We start from the raw sequence: 21,106 nt of genomic DNA, 5'->3' as shown, positions 1-21,106 counted from the left end.
CCGTTATAAATGTCGTTATTATTGTTTAAATAGCATCACTTCTCTGCCCTCTTAGACAGCTTTATCTTCTAGAAACGCTTTAACGTATCAAGCAACCGACGTCTATAGCCTTTAAAGAAGCTAAGTTCTTCCTTCTAGTACTTCTTAGAGACACGCATTATCTAATTACAGTCCTATTTCTTAGTAAGGAAATGTAACTCTATCTTCTTAAAGTCTCTAACTTCTTCTAGATTAGACTATTCGTGCTGCTTTATAGCATACTTAAAGAACTAACGAGTTAGGCTTAAGATTAGCGTTCTAAGCGTTACTGCAACGTATACTAGAACAGGCGATTCTTCTGCTATAACCTTAGATTAAGGTTTAGGTTAAGCGATAGCAGGCTTAGCTAAGCCGCTACGAAGGACTAGAAGCAGACTCGATATAGTCTCTCGGACAATAGCTCTAGGATCAATAGTAGAACGGCCTCGTTGTTAAGCTAGTGTTTAAGGAAGTTCTAGTATCCTTAAGTTAGCTAGCATGCTATTAGAACAGCCCTTTAGTCTGCTACTAAGCTTCTTATCCTTATAATCCTTTATCTTTATAAAAGCTAACTCCGGCGGCTTCTTTAGAGTTACTCCTTCTTGCTTTATAGTAAGGGCGTAAGACTATAGGTTTAAAGCTTCACTATAGAACTAGTAGTAATATGTCTCCGTATTTAGCGTGTTCTTAGGATAATAGCAATAGCTACTATAGTTCTTACAGTTGCTAAGAGTGTATATATAGTTAGCTTAGAGCTTAGTCTTATAATTGCCTAACCTTCGTTCTTCTGCAATATAGGTAAGACTATCGATAGCTTGTTAGTCGTTTAGCTTTAGTTTACTAACTTTGAGAACAGCGCTAGCGAGGGCGTCCTTCGCTACTGTTTTAAACTCGATATTAATATAGACCTTGTCTCGACCTTCGTATTTAAATTTAAGAGTAGCATTAAGTGCTTTGCTATAATCCTTAGCTACGAGAGATTAGTATAGAAACGCTCTTCGAATAGCCGTTTTACTTACTATTCTGCTTCTAACTTTAGTAGAACTATTCTGCCTTCTTTACACTCGTAGCGGATACAACTAACATATAGCTTCTAACAAAGAGGCCTTGTTTCTTAGCTTTATCTACTACTTAGTAGAAAGCATCTTTAGTAGGCTAAGTAGCCGCACTATTCTATTCCTTATTCTTAGTTCTAAGGACCTAATTGCCGCTAAGAAGGCGCTAACACTGTTTATAGTAGAGGTTATTATAAGAGTCGTACGAGGCAGTCTCGATATCTTCCTTATCTACTAACTACTAGTTTATAAGCCGTTACGCTAACTAATTATTGCTAGGCGCCTCGCCTATAGTCGTTAACTTGCTAGGCGCGACTTTACCTTCTATATTACTGCCCTTACTACTACTACTACTACTACTACTACTACTATTACTGTTATTATTACTAATCGCTGCCGATGCGCCCTTTAAGTACTCCGAGACCTCTCTATACGCCGAAGTATCGAATGCGTAAGCCTAATTAAACTTCTTTAAAGCCGCCGAGGCCGACCTCTTTATCTTCTTCTTCAGCGACTCGCGCCTTATAATAGCCTCCTTATAAGCCGGTAGCTCCTTCTCGACTAGTTTACGCGATTAACTCGCTCGTGCCTACGGCGCGGCATCTACGCCCTTCTTCGGTAGTTTTAGCGCTATTAAGAGGTAGTATATAAGCAAAAGATCGCTAGCAATATAGACGGTAGCGACGATATATACTATCTCTATAGGCATACTGCCTAATAGAGACATCTTAAAAGCGGTGTAAGGATAAAACTACACTCTATCGACCTGATTACTAAGAAATAGTATAGACAGGCATCGCGGTCACGAGGTTCTTGGCATTCTCAACCTTAACGCAAACAATAGTATCGCGTGGCCGGTCCAGCAAAACTGCACGAGGGCGGCGGCGTAGTATAACGGAGGGTTGGTTAATAGGTCACTTCCAAGTTGGAGCGACGATGGACATTATTTACAGTACCCGGAGATGACTGAGTCCACTGCACCCTTGTCGTCTGAACCGTCGGTGGCCGCTAGAGAACATTTTGCAGTGAACTTCACATCATTCAGCTCGCGAACGTCCAACAAAGCATGTCAGTCTACACTGCTTGACACTGGGCTGCGTCGTAGACGGCATCTGCATCGAACTTGAGGTGCACCGTGAGACGTCATCAGGTGACGACGACCGAGGCCCGTTTTTCACAAGACAAAGCAGTCCATGTCCGAGGCTCCTTCTATGCCTCTATGGTCATGTGGAGGTGATGACCACCAGAGAGCAATCGGTACATGTAGTGTGTAAAATCGTACCTCCTAACTCTCCTTCTCCATCTTCCTCTTCAAACCCAACTTAACATCATGGCAAACCAAGCAGGTACAAACTCCGCTGCCCAAGGGCGCATCTCACAAGTCGCCGGACATATGCAGCCATCAGGAAGACCATCACTCCTCGAAAAGCACCCTGATGACATCGTCGTGACCGCTGCGCTGCGCACAGCAATCACGAAAGGTGGTCGTGGAGGTTTCAAGGACACTGCAGGAGCCGATCTGCTGCACGGCGCCTTCAAGGGTCTCCTCGAACGATCTGGCATTGACCCGAGCTCAGTCGAGGACATTTCTGTGGGATGTGTCCTCGCTCCTGGCGGCGGTGCCACTGAATTCCGCGCCGCAGCGTTGGCAGCTGGCTTCCCAGAGACTACGGCAGTGAAGAGCTTGAACAGACAATGCAGTTCTGGCCTGCAAGCTTGCGCAGAGATCGCCAACGCCATCCGTGCGGGCATGATTGAGGTTGGCATTGGAGCTGGTGTAGAGAGCATGTCCACACAATATGGCCCACAGGCCGTGACTGAGTTCAGCGAGCTTCTCGAAAACCACAAGTCTGCTGCGGAATGTAAAGTTCCCATGGGACTTCTCAGTGAGCAGATGGCCAAGGACAAGAAGATCAGCAGGGCGGAGCAGGACAAGTTTGCCGCCAACAGCTACAAAAAGGCAATGGATGCGCAGAAGCAAGGCTTGTTCAAGGAAGAGATCTACCCATTGAAGGCGAAATGGCAAGACCCAAAGACTGAAGAAGAGAAAGAGCTAGTGGTTGACCGCGACGACGGCGTGCGTGAAGTGACCGCAGAGTCATTGGGAAAGATCAAGGCTGCATTCGCAAAGGATGGTTCCATCCACGCAGGCAACGCCTCACAAATATCGGACGGAGCTGCAGCAGTTCTGCTCATGAAGCGAAGCACCGCTGAGCGTCTGGGCCAAAAGGTCATGGGCAAGTACGTTACTGCCTCGATCGTCGGTGTACCACCACTTCTCATGGGCATTGGTCCTTGGAAGGCGATTCCCGTTGCGCTGGAGAAGGCTGGCATTACGAAGGATGATGTCGACATCTATGAAATAAACGAGGCTTTTGCGTCCCAGTGTCTGTGGTGTGCCAATGAGCTTGGCTTGGACCACAGCAAGATCAACCCCAAGGGAGGAGCTATTGCCTTTGGCCATCCTCTTGGATGCACTGGTGCAAGACAAGTCAGCACGTTGCTCTACGAGCTGAAGCGAACCAACAAGAAGATCGGTCTAACAAGCATGTGTGTCGGTACAGGCATGGGAATGGCGGCAGTCTGGGTCGCGGAGTAGGTGTAATGTTGACGAGGATGTTACGACAGAGAGCGCACTTTTTGGTGCGTGAGGCAAGACAGTCTTAACGTATTGGATCTGTCAGAATCCTGGATTACAGACGTACAATGATGCTGGTTCGGGTCGAAACTTGGTTGCTGAGCATCTCAGCTCGAGGGTGTTCGCCGCTCTTTCTGCTTCGTATGTAAGATACCATGTCGGCAGTGTTATCAGCCAAGACAGTCATCATGCAATGCTCTGTCAAAATGCCTTGCTGACTGTGCACTGTGCAGTGGGTCGTCGTCGTCCTCCGCTATCTACCTGGTCCTTGTAGGCTCGTTGAGCAGGGGTCAAGCTTCTCTATCATCACCCTTTTCTATTCCCAAAACCCACACTTCTGATGAAGTATGGCGGTTGCGTCCATCTATGTAGCGCCTGCCAGACTGTCGACCTGGCGAATGTGGCACTATGTCTTCCATCGACGCAGTTCGGCCATGCGTGACATCCACATCCATTCGAGGTCGCGCTGTCGGCCTCCCCAACCTCATCTATTCTTGAGAGCCCTCATCAGCTGCAGCAGAATCAGCCACTTCCACGGACAGCATTCGCTTCATCTGGCGAATGTCCTCGACATTTGGTAACAGACTGCCTCGATCCAAGGCCGACGAGTGAAACGCCTTCGCGCCGGAGGACTGTCGAATCTGAGCAAGATTATTCAGGCGCACGCCTCCAGCAGTGAGAATGGTCACCCGATTCCGAGCCGCGGTCACAAGCTGTCTCAGTGGCTGCACACCTGCAAGCGCATTAGGTGCTCCTCCCGATGTGAGCACGAAACTGATGCCTGTCCTAACGACGTCTTCTAAGGCGGCGAGGAGATTCGGAGTCTGGTCGAAAGCTTTATGGAAGGTGCAGGGCAGCGGCTTCGCTCTTTGAACAAGCTCTGCTGTTCGAGCAATGTCCACTGTGTCGTCCAAATCCAATATGCCAAAAACGAACCCGGCGACTTGATTCTTGAAGGCGTCAATTGATGCCTTCATCGTTTCGAACTCCGCATCATTGACCTGGAAGGCACCGCCGCGTGGCCGGATCATAACGAACATGGGCGTATCGACGGCTGCCTTTACTTGAGCGATCCAGTCTGCCGGCGGCGTGGTGCCACCTTCACTCTGCTCGTTACAGAGCTCGATTCGGTCCGCGCCTGCTCTCGCAGCAAGTATCGCGCTCTCCACCGAAAAGCATGATATCTCAAGCAAAGCCATCACGGCTTCTAGGTCTCACAACAGGCACAAACACTGAACGAGTTCAACATTTTTTTCTGTTCGGAAAAACTCCGGACAGGCTGAGTAATGCCGGATTACGGCCGCAGCTCACGTTTGAAATTGCTCGATTCAGCGTCTTCGTGACATACGGTATCCTTTCGTTCCCTGGCCTTGACAATAGCCATAGACTCCTGCAGACGAAGCTCAAAATCGACCAGGAACAAGCAGCGGGTAAAGTCCACGGGAAGCTTCCTTCGAAAATCCGCGAGCCAAAACTGTGCCACATGGTTTCTCAAGAGCCTCCAGCATGCATCTGGGACCAATGCAGCTCCTTCGCCTTTAGGAACACAACGCTGGAATATTCCCTCGAGCAACGAGCGAATGCGATACAGCTGGATATGAACCTTGGATAGGACCCTCCGTCAGCAAATAAGCTTTGTGTCTACTGCTGCATACATATTAAGGATTAACTCATCACAGCTCAACATGGGAATAGAGTCCACCGCAGTGCGGGAAGTCCACCCACCGCTCATGCAGAATGCAGCTTACTTGTTTGACGTTGATGTACAGTACTGAACAATCCGGATTCCCGCAATGGACCACTTAGGACGCCTGATTAGCATTTGCGATATTCGCTGTCAAGCTAAGAGCTTGTGCATTTGCTAAAGTCCAGGCAGGCATTGGGTCTAGATTACGCTACAGAGGTAAATCACAGTGCCTTGATCCTTCATCATGCAACGACGATGATCTCAAGCTCTCCGCTCTCGAAGCTCTTTGAGACTCAAGTTGTCAAGCAACCCTTGGCGCATGCGTACGCTCCGTTGAAGGAGCGAATGTAATGCGCGAGTCCTACAAATCAGAAGTTCTGGGAACGAAATGATCTGAAGCGCGCAGCAGAATTATTGTTTGTATCGATTCATAGGTGCTGATTTTACACCTGCCCTTGACGCGACCGGCCTGAGACCCTTCATCTCTCTGATCGCTTTCGTCTTGCCCTGCCTTTTCACTTCTATGGCGCTGAAAACTTGTAGTTGTACTGCTCCTTGGCCTTCTTGCAAATCTCTTTCAGCTCATCGTCCTTCTGCTTGAATTCCGGCTCTTCCTGCAATCGCTTCTTATACACCTCGTTCGTAAATGTCGGCTTGTTTGGTATCGCGATGCCCTTCTGGACCGCAGGACGAGCATTGATTCTCTCCCACCATTTGTACACGTTCGGGAACTGGTCGAGGTCAACTCCGGCAAAGTAGGCTACATTGACCCAGGAGAAGTTGGCAATATCTGCTATCGAGTATTTGTCGCCGACCAGATAGTCACGGCCTTTGAGCCGGATGTCAAGCACGCCATATAAGCGCTCTGTCTCGCCGACATATCGTTGGGTAGGGTATGGGATACGCTCTTTCGCAAGGCGGTAAAAGCTGCCATCGTCAGTATGGCAATAGTGCTATGTCTCAGGAACCCTCCTACTCACTGATTTGCCTGTCCCTGCATAGGTCCAAGACCGCCATGTTGCCAGGCAACCCATTGTTCACAGAGAGAGAGCTCCGGGTCTTTCGTGAAGGAGAACTTGTGCTCTGGATCAAAGTGTCGCGTCAAGTACGACAGGATCGCCAAACCCTCCATGATGCCTAGGTCGCCATTGTCGTGATCGACAAGGACCGGAATGCGACCATTAGGTCCCTTCTCTGTATACCATGGCTCTTTCTGGATGTTCTGTCCAATGTTTATGCTCTGGAAAACATAGTCTGGCTTGCCGTAGGCTTCCTTCAGCTCCTCAAGGACAATGGTCGCTTTGTGGCCTGAGGTTTATTAGTATGAGCTCTTAAAGATCCGCTGTCTATCGCCACGCATACCATTGGGAGTGCCGAACGTCAGCAGCTCAAGACCACTCTTGGCAATCAATCCCGTCGGCCTGTCGTCAGACATGCTATCGTTATTCTGCTTTTTGGCGGCCGTAGTCGAGAATGGCTGCTTTGCAAGTAATCCTGTGCCTGTAGTGGTGTCTTTGAGAACGTGGCTGGCTGTCTGCTGTCGACGTAGTAGAAGTGTACGAAACATGAATGTGAGGGGAAGCACCAGGACAAACCTATATATTGACCTTATGCAAAAGCAGAAGCAAGAGCTTTCCGGTACCTTGCTACGCGGCTGAGGCAGGGCAGGTAGGGTCAAGCTGTGAGTGAGGAGCTTGCGTACCTGTGATGTCGATATTTCTAAGCATCAACACAAAGGTGAGAGCTTAACAATGTGCGTCAAACGCCGCGCTAAACTTTAATCCGATGGGCCGAGAAAGAGAAGAGGAATTGGAAATACAGGGTGTCATATGCATTCGTGAAGCCGCTCAGTAGTGCTTCCTTCCCGCCTACTCGTTGAAGGCCGATCTACCGTGATCTTCGCAGAAGTCCGTCCACAACATATGAACAAAAACAAGGGGGCATTGGCACGGTTCTCAATCTAGTCTCCGACCGGCTTCGCGAATGCATAATACACCCTGTACATCAACACAACTCAACACCACGTTGATAAGGTAGTCAACTCGCTCATGACACCAATGATCCGGTGAAAGTTTATTCGCAAGAGAAGAACATGATGGCACCGATCGCTGTTGTTCAGAAGCCCGCGATTAGACGCGAAGTAAGACGCTTGCATTGTGCTATGTACATATTCGTGGAGTCCATAAACTTATTGTTTTTACATTAGCTGTAGGTTGGTGTCACGCACTAAAACAGTGATGTAGCTCAGACCATGACTACCCCCTATGAGTGGCAGTCGTCCGCGGTTTTTCTGAATTCGAGAACAGGCATGGAACTAACTCGATTCGCGCCCTCTCGATCCTAGCACTCCGAGAATTGTCGAGGTTTGTAGACTTTGGGACTTGACTGTAAGTGAGGAGTTGACTTGTAAGGTCTTATGGTCTTCGCTGGAGGAGGAGGCGGCTTGTCTGAGTCTGGGATTGGAGGGTCGAGAAACGAGTCTTTGCGGCCAAGTTCCAATCCCTTGAGCACGACCTCTCTGCCCGGCATGATCAGGAACGCTCTTGCTACTTCCTCATCGCTCAGGTGCTCGCCGCTTATGACTTCAAGTTGATTGAGCGTGGCGACCGGCACATGTCTGATTGCAACTCTGTCGAGTTCCTTGCCTCTCGCCAGTCCTCTCAGCAAGGGAATTAACACAGCTGTGGCCTTCTCTTGGAAATCCGAGTTCTGCAGGTTTTCTGACCTACTTCCCCATAGTCGATTATTGCGGAAGAGCCTCAGTCTCTGGTAGTCTCTTGGGCGTGGAGTCGAGTCAAAGAGACTATCAAGAGTTAAGGAGAACTGCCTGAGACGTGGGAGCTGTGACAAGAGCATCGGCACATTGTCCCACAAGCGCTCGATGTGCTGATCAACCACCTGGAAGTTGCGATCTATTCTAGTTAGTAGATATACTATCATAGCTTTTCGTGGACTAAGAACGTGGACAAGCTTACCGTATGCGCTCGTAGGATTATGTATTGGTCGCAGCGAAACCTTCACATGCAAGTCCAGTCGCCGTATGTTGTCGCTCAGCAAAGGGTGAAGCTGCCCAGAGAGATTGTTCGCCAGCGAAGGAAGTCCGGAGGCATGCTGCGTCAGCCTGATGCCATGCTGTGTGAAAAAGCCATCGATGGTCGCTGGCAGCTGGTCTTCGGACGACTCCTGTAAACGTTTCAAGAGTGTTTCCGTGAACTCCCACTGGCCTTGTGTCCTCGGGCGTGTCGAGATGTGTGTCATCTTGTGGAGGCGGTCTCTAGTGCGCTATTCATACCTGCATATCTTGCGGCCGGTGAACTCCTCTCACTTACATGGCGTCGTAGAGGAGGCGGCGCCGACCATGGTGACGCTTTCAGCAGTAACTTGTTTCCCTCGTGCGCCCACATGCCATGATCCATGTATGGCATCGGCCTTGGAACCTTCAACCTTGTCGGATGTCCGATCAAGCAAGGTTCATATATTGACTTTGACGCGGCAAGTATAACTGTGTGTGGTAGTGGTTGATGAAGGAGGCCTCGCACCAACAGCACACCTTTGAGACACTGGACAGGAGGCGGATGTCTAATAAGCCCATCGCTGTATTCTAATTGTTATAATGGAAGGATGATGGAGTTCTGTTAATATGATGATGGCTAATAACATCCATATTTACGGACCTTGACTGCAACGAGCACAAAGGGTCTGGAGAGAGAATGATCATTGATGCATTGATGGAAGGGGTTGCGGAAGGCGGTCCGTCTTCGGCTTTGCGTGGCTGCTATTCCTGTCGCTCATTTCCATCTCCCATTCTCCCTCCATTTCTGCGACTGTACGGTAGCAGTCTAGCAGAGCGCTCTACCCCTGCATCGAGACTCGATCGCTTACCATGATCACGAATGAGTCGGAGAACTATGCCAAGCTGCCAAAGACCACGCTACGTACCACCCGCGAATTGACAAAGAACTTCGCAGTTGAGCGACAGTCACTCTGAGGTGCTCCTGTCACGAGAGAGGTGTTTAAGAAGGTCAGAGGACGTCCGCCTAGCTCAGAAACTGGAAGAGATGTTGCAGAAGGAGAGGAAAAGGCTTAGGACTGGCCGCCGTACGCTCCGGTTTCTTGTGCTCTGGATGGATAAGCGTTTTTGCAGACGAAGGGCGAGCTCAATCGGATACCGTTCATGCGCGACAAGTCAAGGTAAGCGAGAGGACGTCGCTTGATGAGCGCAACCCATGTACGATACCATCAATGAATGTACCAGTAGTGCCCGGCTGACTTGATCCTGCCTACACTATGTCTCACGCGGTCTTCGAGGCTAATACGGGGCTTCATCTCCAAGGCTTAATTCTGTTTGGATGCTTGACAAGCTATCAATGGTGTGCGAGCTCAGGTTCTTGACACCATAGCGGATTCTCAGAGGACTAATGCAGGCACTCGGCTTGTCGGCACATACTCGGGCGGAGAGTAGTTAAGTCACAATGAGGAGCTCAGCACTCATATCAAGCATCCTCTCTCCTGTTGTGGCATCGAAAAGGTTTGAGCAATTGTCAGATCTAGCACCACGATGCCTGGAAAAGTCATCTCGCCTTACAAGCAGGTCCCAGAGACTAAAGCTGATCGTAAGTCAGCTCCCACGATAAAACTTCAATGCCTCGTTGATATATGTCACAGTCGACTGGGCCGAACTAGTGACCCTCGACCTCAGCCTCTTCGACAAACCTGACGGCAAACAGAAACTCGTCGACCAACTCTCCTACGCAGCTCAGCATGTCGGCTTCTTCTACGTCAAAAACTTCGGCATCAGTCAAGAAGAAGTCGACCGCCAATTCGCCCTGGGACGGGAATTCTACGACTTACCCTTGGACGAGAAACTCAGATACTACAACCTTGCAGACCTGGAAAGTGGCGAATACAATGGCTATCGTCCCGCAGGTCTGCGTCAACTGACCGAAACCATCAAAGATAACGTCCAAGTGTACAACCTCCCAAAATTCGACGGATACCATAAACGACCCCAACCTCCCGTCCTTCAAGATAACATTCAAGAAATTGAGGCTTTCAGTCGAAAATGCCATGACCAGGTCGTCGTCAAACTCCTCAAACTTTTCGCTATCATGCTAGAACTCCCCGACGAAGATCAGCTGGTCAAAGACCACGAGTACGACGTCAAAGGCGAAGACCATCTTCGATACATGCACTACAAAGCTCGGACTCCCGAAGAGAATCGTCAAGTTGGGGAGTTGTATTCTGCTGGACATACGGATTTGGGAAGTATTACACTTTTGTATAGGCAGCCTGTGGCTGCTTTACAGATCTTGAATTCCAAGGGTGAATGGAAATGGGTACGGCCGCAGGACGAGACGATTACGATCAATATTTGCGATGCGTTGTCGGCTTTGACGGGAGGGTATTTGAAGAGTAGTGTGCATCGTGTTCATGCTCCGCCGGATGATCAGGCTCATGTGGATCGTTTGGGTGTGTTGTATTTTGCGAGGTACGTCACGATTTCTACACGTAAAAACTTGCACTTTTGCTGACGGAGCAGACCTAATAATCATGTCGTCTTGGATCCGATCAGCAATAGCCCTCTACTCCAGAGATTGGGAATCAAGGACAATGATTTCACGAGCCTTGGTCAGCATTTGACTGTGGAGGAGTGGGTGAAGAAACGTCAGGCTCAGCAGCAGAGGAGGACTAAGGCTCCGAAGATTGAAGGCACGAATTATACTTATGCTGATAAGGAACTTGAGGTTCTCCCTGGGTATTCTGCCAAGGTCTACAACTAGATGATCTTGAATGCCACGCTTCCGTCGATGCTTCGTTTGTTTCCTATGAACTCCAACGCTTCAAGGCTCTGACTTCCAGCTCTGGATCTTGCTCGTCTATGTTTCTCGCTTCTGCTGCGTCGAAGTCTCGCGAAGTAATCTATCAATCTCATCTATTGGGTCTTCCCTCACTTGAGCTGCGGTATGCTCAGCTGTCGCAGTATGATCGCCAGGATGGAGCTGCATTTCCGATGGCGCCGGAGTTGATAAATCCTCTGCACCCTCCTCAGCACTTTCATAAACCTCCTCATCCTCGCCTCCATTCGCTTTCCCATTCACACCCTCCCCACCAGCAGCGATACCAACTAATTCCTCTTTTGCTCCCTCGCCCGCCTGCTGTTCCTCATCCTCCCTCAACGCCTCCTTCAACTTTTCTCCCCAAAGCAACGTAATATTAACGTTCAAATAAACACCCTCGCCACCCCTCTGCTTGAACACATACCTCAAACAATGCGTCTTGTCCCCAATATACCTAATCACCTTGAGACTAAACCCCGGTAGCTTAAGACTATAATTCGCGAAATCCAAATAAGGATTATAGAAATCTGCCATGTAAAGCCTTCCCTTTTCAAAGATGAATTGCTCACGATTATTTTCCTTCAGAAAGTGTTTGCGTCGTTTTTCATTATTTGAAGGTAGACCGAGTTGTTCTCGGACTTGTTGGCCAGAACCGTCTGCGCCTTCTGTTAGGACTCCTGGAGCTGGGAAATCTTCATCGTCATTCTTGAGCTTCTCGCCGATGCGTAAGGCGAACCAACAAGACGTACTAGGCCCATATAACCAAGGTTTGTCCGCATAGACATCACACGCGAGACCAGGATCGATGAATTCTTTCACGATGCGGAACGCAGTATTGAAACCCGGAGGTAATCTGTCTCGGATTGGGTGATCGAGATCATTACCCCAAACCGTATCTTTTGACGGGATATCAATTTTCGGGACGAAAGAGAAGCCGACAGAGTATTGGTCATTTTTATGGACCAAGTCGTTGAAGTACGAGGATTCTGATGGGGAGGATGAGGGTAGGCCTCTGTAGCCCCGGATTCGGACTTGGATTTTTGCACGGAGGAATTCGTTTTCGATGTAGGTTGGTGTTTCGGTGTTGACTTGTACGGTTTTGTGGGCTGAGAGGTTGTAGGATGGTCCTGCTGTTACGAGTAGACGGTATTTTTCTTGTTCGTCTGATGTTGCCTTTGAGCTGCTGGTGGCTTGGGAGATTTTTGATTTGATCGAGGAGGCCATGGCTATTGACTCGCGGTCATTTCGTGTATTCTACCATTGCATGGCTGTTCTCAATATATGGTCACAGTCATTTCGGAAACTTGCTTTGCCGTCGACATGTGAAAGCTGCATGACGTAACCGCACATGCACGCAATGATTGGGCGAAGTGACATTGCGCCTTTGTCTACATATGTAGCTTAGGGAAGTCGCGAACATCCGAGTTGTCGTTCGTCTTTCGCACATAGCAACTGAGCGCCGTGTATTTGTAGAGATCCCGCCTGAGCGTCGGAAGTTTGGGAGGGCTGGGCGTAGCCAATGTATGCCCTCAGGCTGAATCTATGTATTGTACAACCTCGCTTGAACGCTGCAAAAGATGTGGTTGATTCGCGGCTATGCTCGCGCCGAACACGAGTCGCACTGGATCGTTTATACTGCTTAGAGCATGCCTCTTCGCCAGGCACGATTGGCGAGCTCTTCAATCTCCTTCACCTCGATTGGACCTTTGACCTTATCGTCGGATAGTCCCTCCACCACAGCCTCCGCCACGAGATCTGCTTTCAAAGGCTTTGCACCGCCTGCGCCAATAAGCCAAGTCAGATTGCCTCCAGTCAATGAGTTAGCAATGAAACCAGCGTAAGTGACTGCAGCCATGGGGACCGTGAAGGTCCTTGACGAATCAAAGAGGAAGCCTGGTCGATAGAATAGGTTCCGCATCTTTGGGAACTCGGAGGAAATGGTGCTCTCAGCCTCCCGTTTCGTGCTGATGTATCGTCCAGGTAGGATAGGCGCTCCTGCGGCCGCAGAGATATATCCAAAGGCCTTGACACCGGCCTCATTCGCCTCTCTTGCCAACACGATCGCAGAGTCCCGGTTCATAAGCTCATATGTGAGCTGTCCATCTTTCTCTCCTGGCTCTATTCTTTGTCCCTTTTGCAAAGGATTCGAGTTACCGCCCTGCTTTTGTGCTGAGAATGCTCTTCTTAGTCCTGCAATTGGCGACTCCTTCCCAGTCAGAGCTCCTTTGTAGTCTGCTTCTAACAAAATACCCATCGAGTGGACGACGGCATGTGCTCCTGCCAGATCTGACTTGTAGGTGTCGGGGTGGAGAATGTTCGCGGATCGCCAGGTCACAGATTTCGACCAGGCAGGTGCGATCTGATGTGAAGAGACTGATGGCCAGTGTGGTTCACCTGATCGGCTGTACACGATAGTCAGTGATGGATGATCAATGCTTCTCGAAGTATGGCATACCTTATGGATACCACATCCCAATCTCTTGCAACCGCTGCCTTACATATTCTGCTCCCCAAGAAACCATTTCCTCCACAGACGACCAGCTTTCGCTTTGTAGCCGCGGTGGACATTGTGCTTCCGTCTTCAGCCAGTTTGTAAATGCTTTCCTGTCTTCGGTCGTCGACTTGTAGAAGGGTGGGGAGGAAGGTGCAAGGTGCAATTTCCCGGGCCAGATCACAGTATGTTTTAATAGCAAGCTTGGACTAGAAGCGTGGTGAGAGGATACAGCGGAAGGGGTTGGACATGGCCAAGAGAAACAATTGCATGATTTTGGCACAGCTGCAGATGCATAGCTCGCGTCGAGCTCTCACAGATCGTCGGCGGCTACCCGCTGACTGACATCACCACTTTTGAAAAGCGCACGTCAAATAGCGTCAAAGTAGCTCTGGGGACGTCTGCCATTACTGATGTCAGCACACTGGACATCGCTATGCTCCAATCGCCGCAACGCCTTTCTCACTGTCTCAAAGATATCACATGCATGTCCTGCCAGTAATTATTAATAAAGGAGTGCTATTGGTTGGATGTTGGATGTTTGGAGGATAGGGCTGTCACGTGCTGATTGACTAGCGCGAACCCAAGCGCGTTTGTATGTTTTGATGCTCGCGCGCTGTCAATGTCAATGTCAATGCGACTCGCCTCGCCACTACTTCACCGCGAGTTCTCCGGCTCTTCTCCAACTTGTCGCTCGCCGAGCATGGCACAAATTACAGATACAGCATCGCTATCCAGTAGCACTATGGACCGCGACACCACAGCAGATTTGGCCGACTCCAGCCCAGCCGCAGAAACAGCATCATTTGCTTGGGAGAACACAGATACAACCGGACTTGCCCCGACGAACCTCCCTCTCGCAAAGGTGCAACGCGCGTGGGAACGCAGACCGCAATCGCCTTTCTCGAGGCGACGCTTCAGAGTTGGAAAGATCTTCAAGCGGAATGCAACCAATGCCCAGCCTGTCGCAAATACACTCGCACCCGCACTCAGTGTCAACATACGCCAGAATGCTGGCAGAGGCACACCTTTAAAAGCTGTCAAGAAGATGCGTGTCGCGCGAGATTCGCTTGATGCTCTTGGAAGTGGAGCGCTCGTCAGCGACTGGGAGTGCAGAGGAAGCCCCACCAATCGTCGCATCGTCACTAGAAACAGTCTGGGGAAGAAAGATCTCATCGCATTGCCTGATGAAGACCAGAATGATGCGCACGTGGACGAGCAAAATTTTGACCTAGCCGAGGGCGGAGAAGACGTGGAGCGCACCTCGATCGACATTCTTAGCGAGCACGCTTCACAAAGGGTGGAAGATGAAGAAGCCGCTGATGCTGATGAGTGGGAAGATGAGAGTGACACTGAGCTTGGACAAGACGAAGAAGCTGAAGAACAAGCGTGGGAAAGGTGCCGACTAGATCCCATTGCCGAAAAAGAGAGCATGAGTCCTAGCGATGCCGTTGTGACCTCCTCATGGCCAGAGCAGCATGCCACAACGACTGGTCAGGCTTTGGCAGTAGAAGATGCTGAAACGGCTAGCATTGAATCAGATGCGCGCCAGAATGAGCACGCGCCAGAGCTGGTCGATGTTAAGGAGGATGAAGACAAGAGTCTGCCGACGGACGATCAACCACCCATCGCAGCGGCGACACATGAGGAAGTCGTGCTCCCAGAAGGATTTGTATCTCCAGTCGCGACCCGTCGGCGGCGTAGCGTCAATCAGACCAAGCGGAACACGAGCAGACGACGAACTCTGCCGACGAGCTTCGCAGCACCATCCGAAAAGCAGGAACGGATTCCCGCTGATCAGCGATCAACAGCAGAAGGCGGCGATCTTGCTGAAGGAAATGAGAAGACAGAATCTGTCGATGACCCAGCTGCTGCGACTTATCAAATCGAGGACGCCCGACCAGGTGATGAAGAGCTGGTCCAAGCCACCATTGAACAAGAAGCTCAGGAGGCTCCAAATGTGACCAGGAACATCACACCAGAGCCATCTCGCGACATTTCGACGGAACCAAATACGCCCTCGACCGAATCACAGCTTGTGACTGAGTACCAGCAAGAGAATGGCGTCTTTTCGCCCAATAAACTCGCGTCCAGCCCAGTCCCGACTATTGAAGGTTCGCATCCAAGACTGCCTCTACGTCGCTCGCCTAGGAGGCAACGACAGTCGAGCAGTCCGGTCAAGCGAAGGAGCATCCTCAAACAGACACTCCAAAAGCCACATCTTGTCGCATTCACGCCAATCAAGAAGCCTTCAGAGCAAGAGCTACAGCCCGAGTCGCAGACGAACTCATCGCCCAAAGCAGACACCGGCCCAGCCTCTTCACCTCTGCCGATTGATTTCTCCGGCATCACTTCTCCAGCTGCCGTTCAGGATGAGCTTCCGATACGATCATCCTCTGCACCACCCGAAGAACCGCAAATGACACCTCGGAAGCCAAAGCAACCTCGCATCTCGGACGACACAGCGCTTCTGGAAGCGTTCCTTAAGCGAGCATCAGAGAGCAAGTCAGGGTGCCGCGTTTCCGATACTGCTAGACGCGAATCCCTCGAGAATCGACGCAACTCCAATACGGTACGGCAAGCACTTGCAAGTCCTGCACTTAAGTCGCCTGCGCCATCAGACGTGCTCGCGGACTTGGATCCTAATAGCCCATCTCCACGTAAGCCGTTGGGTGCGAGCTTCTCGATGACAGTGCCCGAGAAGCGCGAGCTGGAATACGAGCAAGATCCTATCAGGGACGATGAGGATGAGCTTGCCGCCGAGTCAGGACCACCGCAGAAGTTTGGCTCGCGGAAGAGTGGTCGCACCAGGAAGAAGCCAGAGACCTTGCCTGCCACGACCTATGACGGAAAGAGGAAGATCCAGATCAGGACTAACAGTGACGGCGTGGTTCTCAAGAAGACTGAGGCCCAAGCGCTAGCACTCGAGACGAGAAAGAACACTAGGTTGAATAAGAGCGGCGCAGTCATGCCTCCGCTTCGACTCACCAAATTAGCTGCAGAGAAGAAGAAAGACAACAGTCAGCCAGACGAGGACGATGCTATGGACGTCGAACAGGCACCAGTGCCTGGTAGGAAAGGCATCAAGTGGGCCGAAACGCTAGTGTCTTTCTATCAGGGAGAAGATGAGCCTGAAGGCAGTATGATGGCTGACGAACTGGGTAATGAGCAGCCATTCGATTCAATGGCACCCGAACAAAACATTCTGAGGGAGGGCGAGATGAGTCTCGTGACTGCGCCGCCAGCAAGCTCAACGCCAAGCAAGCCCAAGTTGAGAAGACTTAAGCCGCAGAAGCCTACCGCGTCAACTCCTGCCAAGCCTTCGTTGCCACTTGAGCAAACTCTTAGTAAGGGCGAGGATGAGCAAGAGGTCGACGCCAAGCCAAAGCCAAAGGCGAGCACGAGGCGAAAAGTCTCGCGGATCGCAACGCCGGCGAAGGTCAAAGGGACGACGCTACTAGGCCATTCTGAGGAGGAGGAGGAGGAGGTAGAAGAGCAGGCGCAGCTAGGAGAACTCAAGCCGAGACCTACGCCCATGCCATCGTCGGTTCAGAACCTGGCAGATGAGATGAAGCTTGAAGAGCCACGAGCCACCCCTGTGGTAACGAAGAAGTCGTCTTCTGGCCCATCAAAGAAGAAGCACGTTGTTGCTTCGAAGCTTCCGGCGCCAACTGCATCGCAGCAGACGCACGCGACTACAGGCCTCGCGGCGGGCAAAGAGAATTCTTTGATTGCTTCCCCGCCGAAGAAGCGAAGCACCAAGGCATCAAATATGACCGCTGGGCCTCCCTTGAGATTGGGCGAGGCTAAAGGTCTCGCAGCAAAATTCGATTTGGGCAAAGCAGCACTGAAGCCTGCTGATAACGACAAGTCGGCCGCTCCTGGCATTTCGAGTCCAGCAAAGAAGGCGCCAAGAATTATGCCAGCACGAAGCACGATTTCGAACGAGCGGCGTCGGGAAATTGAACCTGCACCTGGTCTGGGAAGTCCCGCAAAGAAGCGGACTCGAGGCATGGCGAGCTAGGTGGCAATGTAGATGTGACTTTGGTATTTCTGTCTCTTGAATGCGGCCTCTCATCTGGCTTTCCAAGGTCAGCATGTACATAGAACTATCCGTTTCAACAGAATTCACGCATGATGATGGAATGATCCGATGTGATGCTGTTGAATCTCCTTTCCGAATGTGTAGTCTATATCGCTGCATGAAGTGTCGTCCGGCCAAGCATTTGGGTATCGCGATGCGGGCGGCATGCCACTTGCGGCATTCCCTTGCAGAGGGAGTGTCTGTATACCAGCAACTGTGGGGCCCGCACGGGGCACCTAGAGTTGCTAGCAACTCTAACCATACCAAGCCCCGCTAAACCCAATACAAATCGTAATCTTGGCATTGCCACCATCTCTGCTGTTCCCAAATTCCTTCTATATTTCCTATTCTATATCCCCTATATTGCATAACGTTACTAATATAGACCTATCTACGCCTAGCAGTATTAGTAACCTTAAACAGCTTCGCTATCGAGTTTTTAACCTTATAGAAGACATTAACACCGATACGGAAGGCTAGAAATTAATATAGAGCCTATATAGCAATTAATATACTAGGAGGTCTACTAAGAAGCTAGGCAAGCCTAGTACGGATAGTATATACTATAAGAAGGTATACTACTATTATATAGAAAGGCAGCGCCGTAATAAGCTAAATCGAGAAGCAGTAGGTATTAAGGATAGAAGAGCCTTTAAACCGCTAGAAGAGGAGTGCTCTATTAGCTTTGTTATAATAGTAGAATACCGCTAGAACGAGCCTACTAGAAAGGTTAGTATTCGTCGTTATATAACCGCTAATATATATACCTATAATCTCGACCTTCTTAATAGCCGCAAGGTCTATTAACTAGTTAAAGATAAGGTTAAGAAGCAAATAGACTACTTGCTATAAGCGAGGCGGACGTACGACGCTATTAATAGCTAATATAGACCTAATCTCGGTGTCTCTTATCTCGATATCGGTTTACTATATAATGCCGCTAAGAAGTCGCCCTATTACAACTAAGACAAGCGGTTTACGATGCCGGCCGAACGAGACGATCCTAAGCTTTAATTATAGAGTATTATAGCGGTAGCAAAAGAGTATAGATTGTATTATTAATTATTTAGTGTCTTAATAAAGGATAGTATTAGGAGAGGCTTCGTATAGGCTATAGAAGAAGGCATTAAGCTACTAAAGAAGTATAGCAAATTAATACTGCTAGACGATACGCACGAAGTTAACTAAATAGACTAGAAGTTGTTTAATATCCTTATTTCTAACGACAATATACGCTAGCGTCTAGTAGCATACGCATTGCTTAAAAGCAAGCATAGTTAGGTCTATACGCAGGCACTACATTATCTAGCTTCTTAGGCTAACTATAGTAAACCTAGTAGTTAGTTATTATAATACACTATTACTAATAACTCGGCTTTAGAACAGATAGCAATCTAAGAGATATTTCTACTAGTTAGGACCTATCTTTGTATACGGCACTTACTATAGACTATTCGCCGCAAATTTCCACTTAAAAGTCGATATAAGGCGGTCTATAAGAAGCTAGTTTAGGTGTCGTTATATGCAGAGACTAATAAGGAGGTTAAGGTTAGAATATAATAGGCTATTAACGCTCTACCGGACGGCAAGAACGACGAGTTATACTCGTATTTGTTACGAGAATAGTCCGCTAAGTACGCCTAGATATAGACGGTTAAGGAACGGAGGAGCAACCCCTTATTAATACGTATAAGACTACTATAACTACTATAACCTCCTCTTCTAAGCATAATTGCTAACCGTCGTTACTTAGGTATATATAACTAGTCTAGTCGAGGCATACTACGCCGATTTTAAGAGCAATACTAAGTCGATTAAGGCTAACTTCTCGCTCGCCGGTACCCTTATATATATACTAGAGATTAATAAGAGATAGTATAACAATACGAAGAAGGAGGCGGCAAAGGATAACCTACTTCCTATATTTACTAGATTAAATAGTAGTAGTAAGCGCTTCTGCGAGTTGCTATACTATCTTTAAACCGCTATTACTAAGCAATATCGACTCGCTTAGAAGCGCGCTTATACCGGGCTTCTAAATTAGATACGATATTAACTACAACTCGATAACTAACTCCCCGATATATGCTAGTGCTTCTTCTAGAAGTAGTAGTACTAACCGTATCGGCATATTTAGTATAATCGAGAGATATTAGGCGATAGTATAACGGCTAGACAGGTAGATTGCTATATTAACTGTTTCTTTAACCCTAATAGCTTTAATAGCGATATTAACTCGCCGAAGACTTATAGCGAGTAGCTCGTAGACGATAATAACCTATACGAAGACGATAAGGCCGAGGAAGTTAACGCTATTACTAGTACTATATTAAAGGACCGTTACCTACTAATTCGCAGCCTTATCGAGAACATTACTTACGACTATTATTAGAAAGTTAAGAAGGTAGAAATAGTAGTGCCGGCGCATCTATTATTAACCTATCGAGACGATATTACTAAGTAGTATTATACTAAATATATGCGCCTATTAGTAGCGGCAGAGCTATTATAACAGCTCTAGCAATATTAATAGTAATACGACGATAGCACATTATTTGCTATTTAATAGGCGTAGGTCGATATAGGCGTAGGCGCCTTACTATTAATCTACTACTACTACTACTAGTAATAACAACCTTACTAAGTATAACAACCGTAATAGGTAAGGGACTTATTCGCGCTAGGCGAGGGCACTTAACGCGCACTAGAGTATATAGCGACTAGTCTCTATACTAATTAGTATAGATATAGTTACTAACCTCCTTCGCCTTCCTTTTAGCAACCTCCGCCGTCGCTATTTAAACCTACGTAGGTTACTAACTCGGTACTTTAGAATATATATACTATAGGCGACGGCACCTATCGATATAATATACCTTCTCTAAACGACGGCAGCCTAACAGACGTTATGCGCTACGTCCTTTACTAATAGCGACTTCTATATATGCCTACTATACTAAGTAGTCTTCGTTACCTAATAATCGCCGCTTATATACCTACGCTATAGCTATTAAACCTCCGATAACACATACTACAATAGTCGCTAATCGATACACTATAACTAAGCTACAAGGAAGTGTCTACCTTTATTAGAGACCGCCGATTTCTATTAGAAGAACAGTAATAAGTGTTTAATAGTAGGACCTTTAGTAGCGGCAGCGGTAGTAGATATAGTAGCGGTAGATATAGCGGCAATAGACAATAAGGGTAAGAGCAAGTAGATATACCTCGAATTTAGCGTAACGGCTATACTATATATTAACTTTAGTTTTATTAAGTTATCGCTAGCAACCTTA

The 21,106-nt window shown here is 48.6% G+C and overlaps 8 protein-coding genes across 8 annotated transcripts; 3 read left to right on the top strand and 5 right to left on the bottom strand.

Moving 5' to 3' along the window:
* The first annotated feature begins 2,387 nt into the window (after positions 1 to 2,387).
* MYCFIDRAFT_210863 (uncharacterized protein) lies at positions 2,388 to 3,903 on the top strand. The gene has a single exon (XM_007926811.1). It carries the CDS (start codon positions 2,404 to 2,406, stop codon positions 3,670 to 3,672), a length of 1,269 nt encoding a protein of 422 aa, XP_007925002.1. The 5' UTR covers positions 2,388 to 2,403; the 3' UTR covers positions 3,673 to 3,903.
* A 296-nt stretch (positions 3,904 to 4,199) lies between these two features.
* Positions 4,200 to 4,910, bottom strand: MYCFIDRAFT_195441 (uncharacterized protein; the record flags this gene model as incomplete). The annotated part of the gene is made up of 1 exon (XM_007926810.1): positions 4,200 to 4,910. The coding sequence occupies one exon, from the start codon at positions 4,908 to 4,910 to the stop codon at positions 4,200 to 4,202; it is 711 nt and encodes a 236-aa protein (XP_007925001.1).
* Positions 4,911 to 5,549: 639 nt separating this feature from the next.
* On the bottom strand, positions 5,550 to 6,927 carry MYCFIDRAFT_163170 (uncharacterized protein). Its single transcript, XM_007926809.1, has 3 exons — positions 6,761 to 6,927; positions 6,379 to 6,706; positions 5,550 to 6,325 (listed from the first exon to the last, which is right to left on the bottom strand). The coding sequence occupies exons 1-3, from the start codon at positions 6,831 to 6,833 to the stop codon at positions 5,920 to 5,922; spliced, it is 807 nt and encodes a 268-aa protein (XP_007925000.1). The 5' UTR covers positions 6,834 to 6,927; the 3' UTR covers positions 5,550 to 5,919.
* Positions 6,928 to 7,358: 431 nt separating this feature from the next.
* On the bottom strand, positions 7,359 to 8,990 carry MYCFIDRAFT_173376 (uncharacterized protein; the record flags this gene model as incomplete). The annotated part of the gene is made up of 9 exons (XM_007926808.1): positions 7,359 to 7,395; positions 7,423 to 7,585; positions 7,622 to 7,688; positions 7,718 to 7,738; positions 7,772 to 8,296; positions 8,333 to 8,581; positions 8,619 to 8,656; positions 8,691 to 8,930; positions 8,960 to 8,990. The coding sequence occupies 9 exons, from the start codon at positions 8,988 to 8,990 to the stop codon at positions 7,359 to 7,361; spliced, it is 1,371 nt and encodes a 456-aa protein (XP_007924999.1).
* Positions 8,991 to 9,956: 966 nt separating this feature from the next.
* MYCFIDRAFT_187405 (uncharacterized protein) lies at positions 9,957 to 11,178 on the top strand (the record flags this gene model as incomplete). Its single annotated transcript, XM_007926807.1, has 3 exons — positions 9,957 to 10,011; positions 10,064 to 10,886; positions 10,938 to 11,178. The coding sequence occupies 3 exons, from the start codon at positions 9,957 to 9,959 to the stop codon at positions 11,176 to 11,178; spliced, it is 1,119 nt and encodes a 372-aa protein (XP_007924998.1).
* Positions 11,179 to 11,274: 96 nt separating this feature from the next.
* Positions 11,275 to 12,612, bottom strand: MYCFIDRAFT_187404 (uncharacterized protein; the record flags this gene model as incomplete). Its single annotated transcript, XM_007926806.1, has 3 exons — positions 11,275 to 11,354; positions 11,520 to 12,398; positions 12,603 to 12,612. 3 exons carry the CDS (start codon positions 12,610 to 12,612, stop codon positions 11,275 to 11,277), a joined length of 969 nt encoding a protein of 322 aa, XP_007924997.1.
* Positions 12,613 to 12,874: 262 nt separating this feature from the next.
* MYCFIDRAFT_133629 (uncharacterized protein) lies at positions 12,875 to 13,803 on the bottom strand (the record flags this gene model as incomplete). The annotated part of the gene is made up of 2 exons (XM_007926805.1): positions 12,875 to 13,637; positions 13,691 to 13,803. 2 exons carry the CDS (start codon positions 13,801 to 13,803, stop codon positions 12,875 to 12,877), a joined length of 876 nt encoding a protein of 291 aa, XP_007924996.1.
* Positions 13,804 to 14,471: 668 nt separating this feature from the next.
* MYCFIDRAFT_195435 (uncharacterized protein) lies at positions 14,472 to 17,750 on the top strand (the record flags this gene model as incomplete). Its single annotated transcript, XM_007926804.1, has 1 exon — positions 14,472 to 17,750. The coding sequence occupies one exon, from the start codon at positions 14,472 to 14,474 to the stop codon at positions 17,748 to 17,750; it is 3,279 nt and encodes a 1,092-aa protein (XP_007924995.1).
* Between the last annotated feature and the right edge of the window lie 3,356 nt (positions 17,751 to 21,106).

Source organism: Pseudocercospora fijiensis, assembly GCF_000340215.1.
Source record: "Pseudocercospora fijiensis CIRAD86 unplaced genomic scaffold MYCFIscaffold_3, whole genome shotgun sequence".
Classification (NCBI taxonomy): Eukaryota; Fungi; Ascomycota; class Dothideomycetes; order Mycosphaerellales; family Mycosphaerellaceae; genus Pseudocercospora; species Pseudocercospora fijiensis.
Note: the sequence above shows the minus strand (reverse complement) of the source record. Positions and strands in the feature narration are given on the sequence as shown.